This window comes from Dysidea avara, chromosome 1 (assembly GCF_963678975.1).
Source record: "Dysidea avara chromosome 1, odDysAvar1.4, whole genome shotgun sequence".
Classification (NCBI taxonomy): domain Eukaryota; kingdom Metazoa; phylum Porifera; class Demospongiae; order Dictyoceratida; family Dysideidae; genus Dysidea; species Dysidea avara.
Window position 1 is genome coordinate 11766318 of NC_089272.1, and position 15093 is coordinate 11781410.

A 15093-nucleotide genomic window follows, 5' to 3' on the forward strand; every position below is an offset into this window, starting at 1 on the left:
CCAAAAGGCACATATTGGGGTGAAGCGACATCGAACATTGAAAATATGTAGCCTTAGCTGTTGTCTACTTACGCTTTTCTGGCAGACAATTAGTCAGTCAGTAGAAAATTCCATTGAATTTAAAATTTATAGCGAAATATTGGAAGTAGAGCTAGGTGACATACTGCTATTGTTAGTAATCTGTGATATTTAAGTCAGACTGGTTTTGATACTGCCTGTTTTTTTTTTAATACTGTCATACCATCTGGGCACTATGGCCTCCCTGTGGGCTTGTTTCATCCCATATTTAGAAGGCAACCAGACATGTGACAATGTTTGTAGGCAGGTGATGATGTAGTCAGCTAGCCAAACTATGTAAACAAGTTTGTTTGTGGTAATTTGTACCTGAGGTTTGCTGACCTACCATGGGTATTTGGTGCTTTATGGCTTTTACATTAATACCACAATATTTAGTAATACCATGGTACTTTTTATGGAAGGTATACTGTTTGCTATTTTTCAATACCGTCCAGCACTAATTGGAAGCATTTTGGGTTGTACTGAAGGCACTTTTGGGCTTGGTTATACCTAACCAATACTACCAAGGCACAATGAAGGTATTGTGAAGCTGGATCTTTTTGACCAGAAAAACTGATCTCTAATATACAGTATTATCTTACTGTACAGTACATGTACTTGGTTGGGAATTAATGCAACAATGTGTTGGTCTGGTTCAGTGACTTTAAAAAACTGGATTGTGTAAATTATTGAAAACATTTTTCAAATCCTCAATTTTATCATACAGTAGGATAGTACTGTTATCTAAAATAATATCACCCAAAAACCAGCCTCCTGACGACGATGAGGCAGTATTGGTTAGGTAAAACTAATCCCAAACAAGCTTTCAGATTGACCTGAAATGCTTTTAACGGAATTTTCTACTGACTGAGCAACTGACTGATGCCTTCAGACAAGCGTAACTTGATAACGGCTAAGGCTACTATGGGCTTGATTTTTTCACTTTTTGACGTGGCTTTGGCACGAGAAGTGCCTTTTGGCATACCGCAGTGCATACAAAGTATTCTTCATGGACTTACTAGTGTCCTCCTTTGTGTCCCATTCATCTTTGCTTACAGCGAAAAGTGTCAATATGGTAGTAGCACATGATGTGTTGGTCTTCGTGTCCTTCGTAACAGAAATCGTCCGTAATTTTCATAGTGGTCATTTTGATTGCAGAGATGCTTTTCGAACAGTTCTTGATTTGTACTGCTGTGTATATCAGGTTGAATATAACCGACAATGAAGCGTAATTGATACTTCACTTTTCAGACAATAACTGGGGTGCGCGGCACCATTTCTTTCTTTCAGTATGTGTGGATTGCAGAGGTGCTTTTCAAACAGTTCTTGATTCGAAATGCTGTGTAACAGGTTGAATATAGCTGACAATGGATACCTTTTTGGACAATAATTGATATAGCTGGGACGCACAGCACCATTTCAGATGTGGTAGCTATGCATGAGTTCACCAGTCTTAATAATTATTTGCAAAAAAAGTTAACAAACTAGTACACAGAAAAATTTGGAATTTTCAACTACAGTAGGGACTATAGCACATCGATAACACACACGCACACACACACACACACACACACACACACACACACACACACACACACACACACACACACACACACACACACACACACACACACACACACTACACATGCAAGTTATATGTTGTACTGTTTTTCCTCTAGTGTTTGATGTTGATGTTGAAGGCTACACAGTTCCCATTTGTCATCGACCTTGCCTGCCTGGCAGCTCGTAGAGACTACCACAAGCTAAACATGTGGGTGTCTGAGAGGATCAAATCTCATCAGGTACTACACCATATACGTTTGCTGAGCAGTTACTTGTACACTACTGATACACTTATTTAAAGTATCATTGTATCAACTATAATATGTGGTCCTTATCTGAATGTCATTCATTGTACAATTTGATTGTTGTATCTACGGCTCCATCTTACTGTACTGTGTTTTGATACCTTCCTACACGAGTCATTTGTGGTAGCTTGTATCAACTTCTTAGTGAAGAAGGATCACGATCCTCGACCCAACCTGACCACTGAGAATATTGTCAGCATACTAGCTTGTTTACAACCTTACACTGGGTGAGTGAGATATTGTAATAAGATTACTTTTGCAGTAACCAGTAATTTAATGCATTGCATGACAAAGTAATGAGTCACACTCTATAATATGTGACCAGATCTGTGAAAACCCAACACTATCGTGCATTTTTCGAATCCATGTTCATTAAATATTTATAACCAAATGCATACTCTGGCAAAGTTTTAGCCTCATATGCCAATAACTTTGGGAGCTACAGCCCTATAAAGTAGCAACAACAAAAAGGTCAATTTGTACACTCAGCAAGTACTTATAGGAACAATAAATTATAGGCACTTACTAAAATGGTTGTAACTTATGAGCAGAATGACGTAGGGTGTTGAAATTTGCACCATCCCATTTGCTATGAGTAGAGGAATTGATGACTGGGTAAGTTTTTCCTTATATCACCTTCCTTCACTATATACTAAGGCAATATTAGTGAAGAAAGATCGATCGCATACTATTACTTTAGTGTAAACAAATGCCCATAACTTCCGTATCCTTGTATCTGCCACAATGAAACAAAGATTTTTGAAGTCCTCTTGAGTAGGGAAATGAGATAATATCCAGGTTTTAATTGCTAGACTTCCTTCACCAACAACAAAGAGTTTTAAAATTTTACATGTTTATTTTTAATAATACACAAGTATTTCTCCACGCTTTATACTGTAAATTTAGGCTTGTGTGGTTATGTCGGGTTTTCGCAGATCTGGTCACAGATGATGGATATGTGTGTGTTCTATTAGAGTAAATGAACAGAGCTATGTATATTTCACAAATTCACTTACAGTGTGTACTTTTGTCTAACTCTAACAACAAGGGTGTTTGGATAACTGAAGATCCAGTTGTATATGATGTTTATTAAAATTGGTTTGTAGAAGTGTTGTTGTTATCACCTTATAGGTCCCTTACCAAATATGGTCATGGTAAACATAAACCATACAGACCACATGATGATGATAAAGGAGCAGTTGCTCTTCCTTATAAGGATAGATGATTATTTGATTACATGGATGATGGACATGGTGATATTGTGAAAGTACAGTTTACTGTTAGTAGAGACAGTGATGTACATGTAGTGTTACTAGTAATATAATGGCTGTGTTGTGTCTACCACTGAGGGTGTCCATCTGTTTTATTAATTTATTGTTTATAATATTATACATATCCCATGTATACCATAGTAAACCTGGAGGAGGAAGAGTGTCCTGAGGAGCCACTACAGGAGAGTAGTGAGGCACTCACTGGAAATCTTTTCAGGTAGTAGAAGTGATTGTTGTATTAGAGTATTTTGTCAAAAGTGTATGTTCTATTGGAGTAGTACAATGAAACTGTGTAGTGACTATATTCCTTGAGCTGACATTAAACTCTTTCATGGCTTGTTGGTTAGATAGGTAATCCTCTTTGGTACTAACTATATGTGACCGGATCTGCGAAAACGCGACACAATCGTGCAAGCCTGTACAAATAAGCTCCGTTAACATTTTCAGCTGAGCAGTTAGCCTGTCAATATTTACATCACACTTATATATTTTCAACTCAGTGAGTATCATGGTAAAGCTACCATTAGCAGCATATAACAAGATTTTTTTTCCAATAGGCATTCCCCTATTTTGTTGAGACCTAGCATGCAAATCAGTGACACTGTTGTCAAGTACTTCAAAATACTGTAAGCTTGAGGGGTCTCAAAAAGATATGCTGATGGTGCACTAGCACTTTGTCTTGGTAGCAGGGGTGGATCCAGGAAGTGGCAAGGGGAGGCTGGGGCAAAAACAGGGTCAGTTGTAGGTGAGCCAGATTCTCTAGTTCAGTGCTGCATTTTTGAAGCAGCAAATATATATAATCACCTCTTAGTAGTGTCTTGCTGTTGATTTTTGCCATTTTGGCCTGTTCGCTTTGGTTTCAGTAGTAAAATGTACATATTATTTTCATGAGTTGATAAACTGATCTTGGCCTGACAAAGATTAGTACCTATTTTAATCAGAAGCATGGCTGGCTCCTCCACAAGGTGAGGGGGAGGGGGGTATTTGTCCCAAATGCCCCATCCTGGATCCGCATTGGGTAACCTCTTAAATTGTGGTAAAATTGGCTGGTTAGTGAGATCATCTAATGCTTCAAGTATTCTTGAATAAAATGAGTTGAGTGAATTATCATCTCGCTGCCTTGCTAGAAAACCATTAGTCAGCCTCAATGTCTGTAACACTTGCTGCAGAGATGTTTCTTTCCCTTGAAGCGTAATGGAAAGCTGTTCTGTGGCTGAGAATATAAAGCATGACAATTGGAGTCCAAAGTACATACTAAACTTCTCTATTATTACTAGTATATATATCCTCAAATTGTGTTTTATGTTACTGTTTGCATATTGTAGTAACCTGCCTCAATTGCTACTGCCACTAACATCGATACACTACTGGTACATAGCTGCTGACAAAGAAGAGAGTGAAAAGGAGCCACAGAAGCTATGAAAGATAAGACCCACTTTATCTTTAATAACTTGTCAGCTAATAGCCTGCAACAAAGGTGTGTGTGTGTGTGTGTGTGTGTGTGTGTGTGTGTGTGTGTGTGTGTGTGTGTGTGTGTGTGTGTGTGTGTGTGTGTGTGTGTGTGTGTGTGTGTTAGGATTAGACAAATACTGTAGTTCAAAAGCTACAAAGCTTCGTTCAGTTTCATAACATTCAGATTGGATGCTGCTTTACCCCGCCAAAGCTTTGTTACCATGGATACTAACAAGTTTATAACCAGTTGTGCGAGTATTGTCATCCTTTGTGAAAGCTGTTATTTACATATTATAGTTTAAACAATGGTTGTACTGGAGCTACAGTATAACAAAGTGTGGGAGTTTCTACCTATACACCCTAATAACCATCAATTGTGTTCATTGATTGTTGACATGACATTTGTAAGAAAGTTGTGAAGCTTTGGTAACATTTTCAAAAGAAGCTTCAGAGGATGTATTAGTTGTGTGCGTGTGCATAAGGCAGCATAGCCAAGTAGCTAGAGTATCAGCCTAGTAATAGGCCTTATGCAAAACGCTTGAAGCCATATAAATACTCGTACACTAAGCGGATACTTACCGCTACATGTCTGTGTCATGTCCGTGTTATCGCCGCGACACGCTTTACGTGGGGTCAACTTTGTACAGAAAGTATTGAGAGCTTTGTGAGATAAGCGCTTTGTAACAGCTGTACTGTTTTCTCCTTTCAATATTGTATTGCGCGTGAGGTACTTTACCGTATGCACCCGTGAAAGCAGCGCTATCATGTTTGTAAAGTGACTTGTTGTAATAGCGTGCATTAATTAGAATTTAGCAAAGCAAAGTTAATCTTCATTATTTTTTCAGTGTATTGCCATGGCTACTAGCTCTAAGTCTAAGAAGCCAGAAAGAATGCTTGTGCAAGAACTGAGGTTGATTTTGGCGCGGAATAATTTACCAACCAAGGGAAAAAAAGTTGAACTAGTGGAAAGGTTGGTATTTGTGTCTGCGTGATACGTATATGTAATAATTTTGTATGTAGGGTACATGAACACAGTTTAATGGGTCAGGGGAGACAAGCTTTGGAAAGGCCAGATACTCGACTGAATGTAGCTCAAGACTGTGTATTAAAGCCAATTGCCGAAGTATTTAAAGATTTTCCAAACTTCACAAGCCAAATGCTTGTAGATTATTTTATTTACATGAAAGAAGAAGATGGGCTGGAATGCCAAAACTGGAAAAATCCGGATACCGTCTGTTTAAGGAAGGACATGTACAGCAGTTAAAAGTTTCTTCACAGGAACCTTTTGTTGTTAAAGTAATTTGCCTTCCTGAAATGATGAAAGACCGCGAATATAGTACCACTGTCATTTTACAGCAAGAACCAGCAAGTGTTTTGGAAGCCAGCTGCACTTGTCCAGCGGGTAAGGGACCCTGGGGTAGCTGCAAACATCTGGCAGCATTGTGTTACTGCTTAGAAGATTTTGTGAAGATGAGATCAACTGCTATTCAGCTTGATGAAGCCAGCTGTACTTCTGTTTTGCGAAAATGGAACCAACCAAGGAATAAACGCCTTGACAGTAAGATGGTAGAAGATATTTCATTTGAATCAGCAGTTTTTGGGAAGAAGAGAAAAAGAAAAGAGAGAATTTTTCGATCCAAGACCACTGTCAATGAGGAAGACATCTCAAGATGAACTAGATGAGGTAGGTGATAGCCTAAAGACACTACCGTATACATGTGGGTTTACAGAACTTTTTGCTCCACAGTGTACTTAGTGCTGATTCCAGCATAACATTACTGCCACTAACTCCAAGGAGTGTACGAGCCCGTGTACAGGCTGAGCTTTGTCAAACACCGCTACCTCCTCCACCTAATGTCATTGTTGGTTTTGGTGAAACATTTTTGAAAGGTATTACACCTACAGTTGCTCAGAAAGAGCTAGTTGAAACCAAAACTAGGAAACAGGCTGTGTCATTGCGCTGGCATGAGGAGCATTTTGGGCGATTAACTGCATCTAATTTTGGTAGAGTATTGTTACGCAAGTCTGCATTTGACAAACTAGGATGTGACCTTCACTCAAAGGATCTTTCCAATGTTGCAGCTATAAGATGGGGAAGAGAACACGAACATGTTGCTTTTGATCGGTACGCTGCTATCCTACCGCAGCGCCACAGAAATTTGAAACTTCGTAAGGCTGGATTTTATATAGGAGAACCTGGTTATTTAGGTGCCAGTCCAGATGGAGTATTGTTCAGTAGTTCCAGAAGAGAGGTTGGTATTTTAGAGATCAAGTGCCCCTATTCAGCCAGTAATTTAACTATACTGGAGGCTTGCCAACACTGTCAAAGTTGCAATGAAGATGGCTCTTTGTTATGGACAAATCTCACAACTACTATTGTCAAATACAGGGTGCAATTGCCATTACACAGACCAACTTTTGTGACTTTGTAGTATGGACCCCTACGTCCATGGAAATATTAAATGTAGAGTTTGATAAGCAACTGTGGGAGGACGAATGCCTACCTCGGTTATGTAGCTTTTATCAAGAGTTTATGCTACCAGCATTTTTCTACTAGATCACCAGTCTGAGCAGCTGCTTATGTGAACCATCATACAACTGTATTGATATTGTATACAATGGCTTTTTGATAAATTATTGTTCATCATCATGTTCTATATCATTTACAAGTATTGGTAAAAAGTTTGTTAGCATGGCACATACAAAAAAAGATCTGGTTTATTTGGTTATGCATGGTATTAGGAACATTGTGCAATATGTGGTATGTCTTTATCCGACGAATGGCTCTTTCTACGTGTATACGTACCGAAGCTATTCTTCTTGTGGTAGTTCGTTCCTCATCTGTCAACTGCCCAGTCTCGTTTAACATAGGTGGTACATTTAATGTGACACCAGGTGGCAATATATCACTGATTGTAAACCCACGATCTGCCATAATGGAATCACCTGGCTCTAATAGTCTTAAAATTCAACATTCCATAGTCAGTTTTATCCATAATACCAAGAATGACTGTTCAATTAGATCATTTTGTCTCTAGTGTGTGTTCTATTAGAGTAACTGAATAAATGGGCTTTGGTTATCCGAAGAAAGTTATGCAGCATTTCTACACAGTCAAGTATGCAGTGCACAAACATTTCTTTCTTTTTCATTTTCACTACTAGAATAATTTTTAACCAGGTGCCCTTCTACATTCACATTGCCAGTCCTGTACTGAGTCAGCCATCAATCACCTGATTGCTTAATAACAAATTATTAAAGGTATTCAAAAAACTAAGGATTCACAATGTAGCAACTCAGGGGTGGATCCGGGGGGGGGGGGCTTTGGGGGCTGAAGCCCCCCCCCCCCCCCCCCTTCATATTTAGGCTTTACTTGATCAATATATGCTGAGTATTATAATGAAATTTTGTCTTAGCATAATTATATGATCACTAATAATACAAATACTCATAAAACCACCTAATAAACATCTTTCCAAGGTATTATCAGTGGATTTATGCTAAAGTTTTAAAATTTAAAATCTGAGAATCACAGGCCACACTAGCATTAGTAGTAGCTTTAGTGGTGGTGACATTTTGAGGTGTACCAATGGCAGAATCATTTTCTTTATTAGCAACACTCCGAACACGCTTTTTCTGCTTTAAACAGGGCTCTGGTCTACTTCGTGGTGGGGGCCTAGGTGGCTTTGTCCAGGCGAAAATGGTCGGAACATCATCATCTCCATTCTTTTTGCCCCCAACAAAATGCCTGCTGCACACCCGTGAATTTGTATTCACAGGAGTATTCTGTCGCTTGATCTTCGCTAACCATTTCTTCAATAAAGCGGGATGATTCAACGGAAGTGCATAAAAAGACACTCCTATACAGCTGTTTCAACGGAAGCTATACAGCTGATTCAACGGAAGTGCATAAAAAGACACTCCTATAAGTTTTAAAATTTATGCTATCAGTGGATTTATGCTCAACAAGGACCTGGATCAGCATTGGAGGTGTACAAGATCAAGATACTCTAATAGAGCAGTCAGCTAACTACTCTAATAGAACATTCACTGGAAACATGTAGTTGGTTCTGGTATGGAATTTTTCCAAATCTGCCTGCACCTATACATACAATGAAGTGCATTGGTCTGTTTAAAGGGCTTCATTCATCTACTTGTGTAGTTAATATGTATGGCAATATTTAATTCAGGTACACAATTTCCATTGAAAATGCTCTCAGATTCAATCTTGTATTGTTCAAATTTCAAAATTTTCTACTTTCAACATTCTTACTCTAACATGCACCTATTCAGTGTTGTGCAATTGTGAGAGGGGTGCATCATGTACTTGGTTGTCTGTACCTACCCAAACTTTTCCATTAGCAAAATGCTTCACAGAGAGAGCCATACCTACAGTATAATCTAAAGGCAGTATATAAAATTTCTACAGGTATGAATTTTATGTGGAAATGTCTCCAAATTGCAGTATTTTAGCATCTATTTTTCAAAATTTTCCTGGGGGGGCATGCCCCCAGACCCCCCTAGTTCCAGCATACTTCACACACCTCTACCCAAGAGATTAGTACCTGAGTTAGCCCCCCCCTTTTATAAATCCTAGATCCGCCCCTGCAACTCCAGTATGGAAGTTGAGTCCTTGTATGAACTATGTAACCAGCTGCAGGAATAGTGTGGTAGTAAGTGGCTCAACTGGCTTTAAAATAAGGTATCCATTGTGTGGTTAATTCAGTACAGGACTAGAATGAAAAAGAAAGGAATTAACTGAGTAGTTGACTATGTAGAAATGTTGCATATTTTTTCAATACTTTGTATATTATGCAAACTCATATGCACTCACCTTTGATATACAGAACGTGCATGACTACATGTGCTTATACCCATGTGAAGCAAGTTGTGCATACGTATCCACACTTTACTACACATACAGCATTGTTTACAATAGAAGCCCTTAGGATCAGCACTTCTATTAACACCATGTATGTATCTCTACCGTAATAGCATGTTAGTATGGCATTTATAATTCATTTAACAATTTATAGGTAAAGGTCATCACTATAAATGAAAGCTTGCAGTTAATTACAACATATAAGCATCTTTCTTGTCCACAGGCAGAAGCCAGGTAGCCAGATATGACTCAAACATACTTAACATTGTTCTTCCCAGTGTTGAATTATTGCTGTAATTTATTTCCATTGTACAATATTTATAATTATGAAATTTCTTACACAAACTTTTTGCACAATTAGCTATAAGCATTAGCTGTGTGGTTTACTGCCTTTAATAGCTTTTGGCTAGTATTCAATTAATTCAGACACAGGAAGTGTCAAGGACACGAGAAAATCATTTTATTTACACCATTGTATATGTCTACTGCACCATTGCTGCAAAAATGTATGATGCAGTAATGGAGCTGTCACATCATAGAATTTTCCCTATAATAATAATATTAATAAATTAAAATTCACAAATCCTATCTGCAGTATAGTATAAATCAAAATAGTCAAGCTGTAAAAAATGAGTGCGGCCCCCAAAAAGGCCATGGTGAAAAAAGATGCGAAATCCAAGGTGGCGGACAAGAAATGGCTGTGATGGTAGGTTAATGGCCAAAATTTTAATAATGATGATTCAGCTGAATTTGTGTTGCCTCCTCCACATGTCACTATAAGATTCGGCACCGAATTCACCTGAATTGTCGTTATTAAAATTTTTGCCATTAACCTGTCATTTCTTTGCCACTACCTTGGATTTAACATCTTTTTCACCCTGGCCTTTTGGGGGCTGCACTTTTTCTACAGCTTGGCTGTTTTGGTTTAGATATCGCTTCTTTTTGTATTGCAAGCCACAAAGCTGGCCATATATGGCTTTGATGCTTCATTTTAACTTGTTTGTTTTTCTCACTGCAGGAAATGCCGAATTGCAGGAACAAAAACAAGAAGCAATTATGTGTATACCTTTTTGTCTGAGTAAATATTTGTATATTTTACACTGAATGATATCACACATGTAATAAGGTGATTTCTTTCATAACTGAACTGTAGTCGAAACTCAGTCTCATTGTTTGTAGTCTCTTTTCAGGGTGACTTGTTTCTAGCACATATTCTACAGGGTGATTTGTTTGTAGCTGATCTCTCTATAGGGTAACTTGTTTCTAGCTGATATCTCTGCAGAGTGACTTGTTTCCAGCTGATCCTTCAGGGTGATTAGTTTGTACATAGTATAAATAATATGATCTAGTAGGTATGATCAAGATCTATGGTTTGTAGTTGATCTCTCTACAGGTGACTTGTTTCTAACTGAACTCTCTATGTTGAGAACGATGAGTGACTTCACTCTATAGCTAAACTTTGTTCATGTATTAGGTTAGGTTTACTATAGTTACTCATTATTGTGGTTGTACACGTGATCCTTTGTGTGCATTAGTTAGAATAATCTTTCCCGCCTCGTGTGTGCAACGTGACAGGAGTAGAGTGGCTTTCATCGAACGTCCCACCTAATAGAACCTGGTAACACCGATATTGGAACTATTCGCACATCCATCACATTGGTGCTGTCACCAGAAAGTCTGGTACCGTGGCAAAAGGATAACGGTATCCAGTAAGGCAAGCGACTCTCCCTCTCGATACTGTTATTCTTTTTCGTTTATTAGTTGGCGACCTTCGATGGAAGTTTCACACCTCCGAGGGTTGAGAAGGGCTCACCGCGCTCACCCCACACGAGTGTTCGGAAAGATCGTTCCCACTGGCATTAGACAGTGATGAAGCTCCTAATGAGAGAGACACCGTACCGCCACTCTCCAAACGTCATTGGAGCAGATTGAGGCTATGAGATCTACCTTGGCAGACATGGGATACCAAGATCCAAGCAACAATAGAGGATGCTGATGCACTGGAAACGGAGATACTATATTCATGAGTTACAAGTTAGAAGGTGATCAAACAATATTATTCCAGTACTCGGGTAACTGCAATTGTGTGAATTAGTAATGGGAATCTTTGCTATGTACTACTAACCTGGAGTCCGGGCTGGAGGGCATTACTATTATTGCCTTCTTAGATGGACAAAGTAAAATCTCAAAGATCTTTCGTTGTGACTTCATAACAGATCCCACTGTATTACGTATATTCCAGTCCTAATAGCACTCTCTACATTCATGTTCAATATCCCAACTAACTACAGTATACTATATCATTAGGTTCCCACATTGAGTATCAGAAATGTGATGCTAGCTATGGACTATCCAGAGTTCTTCCTACATGATGTTGACGGGTTGAAGATCATCCTCAGTACCTACCACAATGCTGTCAATGTGGTAAGTGTACCTTATTATACAATGTAGTATCTGTTGTGTGTGTAGGGAGCTCTGTTCTCAGTGGATGCTCTTTATACTGAATGAAAAAATCCTATGGGACAGGTACAGTGTATGTGTGTATGTACTTCCTGTTTTACTGGTTTGTCTTGTTGATAGTTGTCATGGATACATCAAGGCCTCCACTGCCAAGAGTTCAGTTTCACCCAGTTCCCTAGTGGTCGTAAGATAGAAATGGGATCATTTGTGTCTCACCCTGATGAGGAGTCCAAGTTACATTACTACCTGGTCAGTATAGTGAGGTGTAGTGGTCTGTTGCTATAGTGATTGTTAGGATGTCATGGAGCTGGTGGAAACCCTACTCAATATTGCTGACACTGGCACCTTCGATGAAGTTTTCAATTGTTGAGTGGTCCACTGAAACAATGTCCTGAAATATTGTTATTTGGACTATTACAAGCTAAGGTTAGTAAAACTGTGTAATGTGTGTGGTCATATACATGTATATGTTATATAAAATAGATCAGTTAATAGCCACGGCTACTATAACTTGCAGCAAGTAAAACCCTGCAGCTACTATGGGAAGGCTGCTACTATGTTCTTGTGTGGTCGCAGTTCGTGGTGTTTATATGGATTCACAAGTGACTGGAAGCAGAAACCTGACAAAGGAGTTGTTTTAAGCCAGGAAATAGCATTTTTGATATAGGTGAGTGATGGTATCGACAGATGATTAAACAAGGCCAAACTTGTCTTATCAACACTTGCAACAGATCAACACTTACAACAGTTTTTTCAGATACAAGCTATAGCTCTTATCCGAGGGTGACTCTTATTACAATAATTCTAGGCTGTAAAGCATCTAGGGTGGCTATAACTGTACAGCCTAAATATTTCGAGGAAGTAAGTCATGGTCCTTTAAAGTCATAAATGTGGATGTCTGTGTGTGCGTGTGTGTGCGTGTGTGTGTGTGTGCGTGTGTGTGTGTGCAGGGCTTAAAATAATATGCGGTCAACAGACAAAACTTTAAATGTCCGCAGATTTCCATTTATGTAAGGACAAAAAATGTCCGTGCATAAAAGACCTAGAGATGCTACACAAGTAGTTCTATTCCTTCAGAGAAACTAGTGGTTTCAGTATCTACCATGCAGAAATGGATAAGGGGAAATGTTAAGTCTATGCAGTTGATGACGTGGCTGAAATTTAACAGGTTGAAAACGATGTCAACCATGTGACGAGTTTGTGTTGCTCGGTGTGTCAAGAATTTGGTGATAGGCTTAGAGGAATGAGAAGCTATAGTGCCACTTTTGTTAGCCACTAACCTTTGATGTTGAAACTTCAAAGATCATTTCAAGAGCGACATGTATATCTCTGTGTACCACAAAGACGGCTAGGTCTAGTGTTATGGAATCTGCCCCAATTGTCAGAGCTCTGAATATAATGGACAAGTCTCTTGAGGAGAAAATGATCAAAAAAATTTGAAGTTGTGTTTGTTATTGCTAGGAAAGGAATTGCTTTTGTGAAGATGCCTACGCTTTGTGATTTATTTGAGAGACAAGGAGTTAATTTAGGTGAAGGTTATAAAACAAACATGGCCTGTTCTGCATTTGTTGATTTTATTACTGAGGATTTGTGGTTAAATTTTTGCAAGGCTTTACAATGTCGCAAGTTTTTTAGTATGCACATTGATGACAGCACTGATACTGGCAGTGCTGAATAAGAACTGTTTTTATGTACTTACCTAGACTTCAATAACATTGATGGGACTGTTCATGTAAGAAACAATCTTTGTGTGTTCGACAGGCTAAAAATACAACTGTTATTGGCCTAACTGAGTGTGTTAGCAGAGCTCTGGCATACATGGGTCTTGAGCAACCAAAGAAATTGATTTGGATGTGATGGTGCAAATGTTAATATTGGTGATGAAGGATTAAGACAAAAGCTTGATGAAGTCTCAATGTACAAAAGTAATAGCAATAAATTTTTCAACCATATTGGTATATTATTACATCTAGTGATGTTCCACTGATTCAGACAAGGGATCAACAAACTCAATAAAACCACAGACAAGATGTTGAAATCTTACAGATTTTAAGTGAGAATTGTAAGACTTTTATAAGACCTTAATTATTATTAACTTAATTGTCCAGATTTCACCAGCAATCTACTCTTGTGGACCCTAAACTAGAAGCTTCTTGGCTCACGAGCCTTCATGGATCACATGGTCGGTAATCCTATATGGTAGTCAATGCCTAACAGGACTAAGATCCACATGTTGCACACATATACCATTGCATGTTTTGTGTAAATTGAAAGGGGGAAAAAAGACATATGTTTATTCAATTTCCCCAAGGGTTTTGCACAATAGTATTCATTTATGATTTGTTGTTTTTGTGTTAATCTAATGTGGTCTAGATTAATGAGTGTAATGTGAACATGTTACATGTATGTGTGTACTATTCCAATGTTTAGAGTGTTTGTGACTTCATTTCAGATGACAAGATCAGTGCTATTATATCCTCATTGACAATAAGTTGACTGAAGTGGATGTCACTACTGGAATGGACCACTTCACAGTTTTCACTAAATGTCAGAGCCAACACTAGTACTGTAGGTCTAAATTGTATACTTCAAAACACAGGAGCCTTTTGTTGAAATTCTGAAGACTCTATTGATAAGGTCTGAAGATGTTATTGGTATGTATACACGTGTGATGTGTGTGCTTGTGTGTGCATGCACCTGTGCTTGTGAGTACATATGTGACCGGATCTTCGAAAACAGGACATAATCGCATATTTTTCGAATTCCTGTTTATTAAATATTTATAATCTACTTAGCCAAATGTACCCACTTGCAAAGTTTCAGCTCCATATGCCAATAACTCTGGGAGTTACAGTCCTACAAAGTAGCAACAACAGAAAAATATATTTGTACAGCAAGTGTATAGGGAAAATAAATTACAGGCGCTTACTAAAACGGTTGTAACTTACCAACGGATTGAGGTATGGAGCTACAATTTTCACCATCGTGTTCGCCATGAATAGCGGAATCAATATCTGTGTGAGTTTTTCCTTTACTCACTTTTCTTCACTGCATACAAAGGAAAAATTCGTGAAGAAAAATCGACCGCGTACGATCGCTTCGACC

General features: G+C 38.5%; 2 protein-coding genes and 2 long non-coding RNA genes across 44 annotated transcripts in view; 3 read left to right on the plus strand and 1 right to left on the minus strand.

The window, feature by feature from the left end:
• LOC136256540 (uncharacterized) overlaps window positions 1-1730 on the plus strand; it is an 11589-nt gene extending 9859 nt beyond the window's left edge. The window contains exon 4 of the long non-coding RNA XR_010701535.1: window positions 1408-1730. This is a non-coding gene — a long non-coding RNA (uncharacterized lncRNA). The remainder of the gene's footprint in view (window positions 1-1407) is intronic.
• Window positions 1-7317, plus strand: part of LOC136256393 (AMP deaminase 2-like) — a 331896-nt gene extending 324579 nt beyond the window's left edge. For 18 of the 22 annotated variants that reach the window (XM_066049490.1, XM_066049387.1, XM_066049459.1 and 15 more), the window contains 7 exons: window positions 1737-1858; window positions 1997-2152; window positions 3057-3192; window positions 3338-3413; window positions 4522-4673; window positions 5494-5618; window positions 5669-7317. In XM_066049490.1, coding sequence (XP_065905562.1) covers window positions 1737-1858; window positions 1997-2152; window positions 3057-3150 — 372 coding nt within the window. In that variant the 3' untranslated portion in view covers window positions 3151-3192; window positions 3338-3413; window positions 4522-4673; window positions 5494-5618; window positions 5669-7317. Of the gene's footprint in view, window positions 1-1736; window positions 1860-1996; window positions 2157-2960; window positions 3193-3337; window positions 3414-4521; window positions 4674-5493; window positions 5619-5668 lie in introns of all 22 variants that reach the window. The other 4 variants (XM_066049355.1, XM_066049431.1, XM_066049422.1 and 1 more) reach the window with 4 other exon arrangements.
• The window catches only part of LOC136256555 (uncharacterized), a 294555-nt gene that overhangs the window by 146914 nt on the left and 132548 nt on the right, over window positions 1-15093 (minus strand). The window lies entirely within an intron of this gene.
• The window catches only part of LOC136256291 (AMP deaminase 2-like), a 75646-nt gene continuing 71568 nt past the window's right edge, over window positions 11016-15093 (plus strand). For 9 of the 20 annotated variants that reach the window (XM_066049272.1, XM_066049302.1, XM_066049268.1 and 6 more), the window contains exons 1-10: window positions 11022-11570; window positions 11836-11952; window positions 11998-12054; window positions 12109-12237; window positions 12284-12414; window positions 12472-12655; window positions 13750-13913; window positions 13962-14041; window positions 14097-14170; window positions 14441-14642. The gene's annotated coding sequence lies outside the window, so the exon portion shown is untranslated. Of the gene's footprint in view, window positions 11571-11835; window positions 11953-11997; window positions 12055-12108; window positions 12238-12283; window positions 12415-12471; window positions 12656-13749; window positions 13914-13961; window positions 14042-14096; window positions 14171-14440; window positions 14643-15093 lie in introns of all 20 variants that reach the window. The other 11 variants (XM_066049252.1, XM_066049329.1, XM_066049335.1 and 8 more) reach the window with 5 other exon arrangements.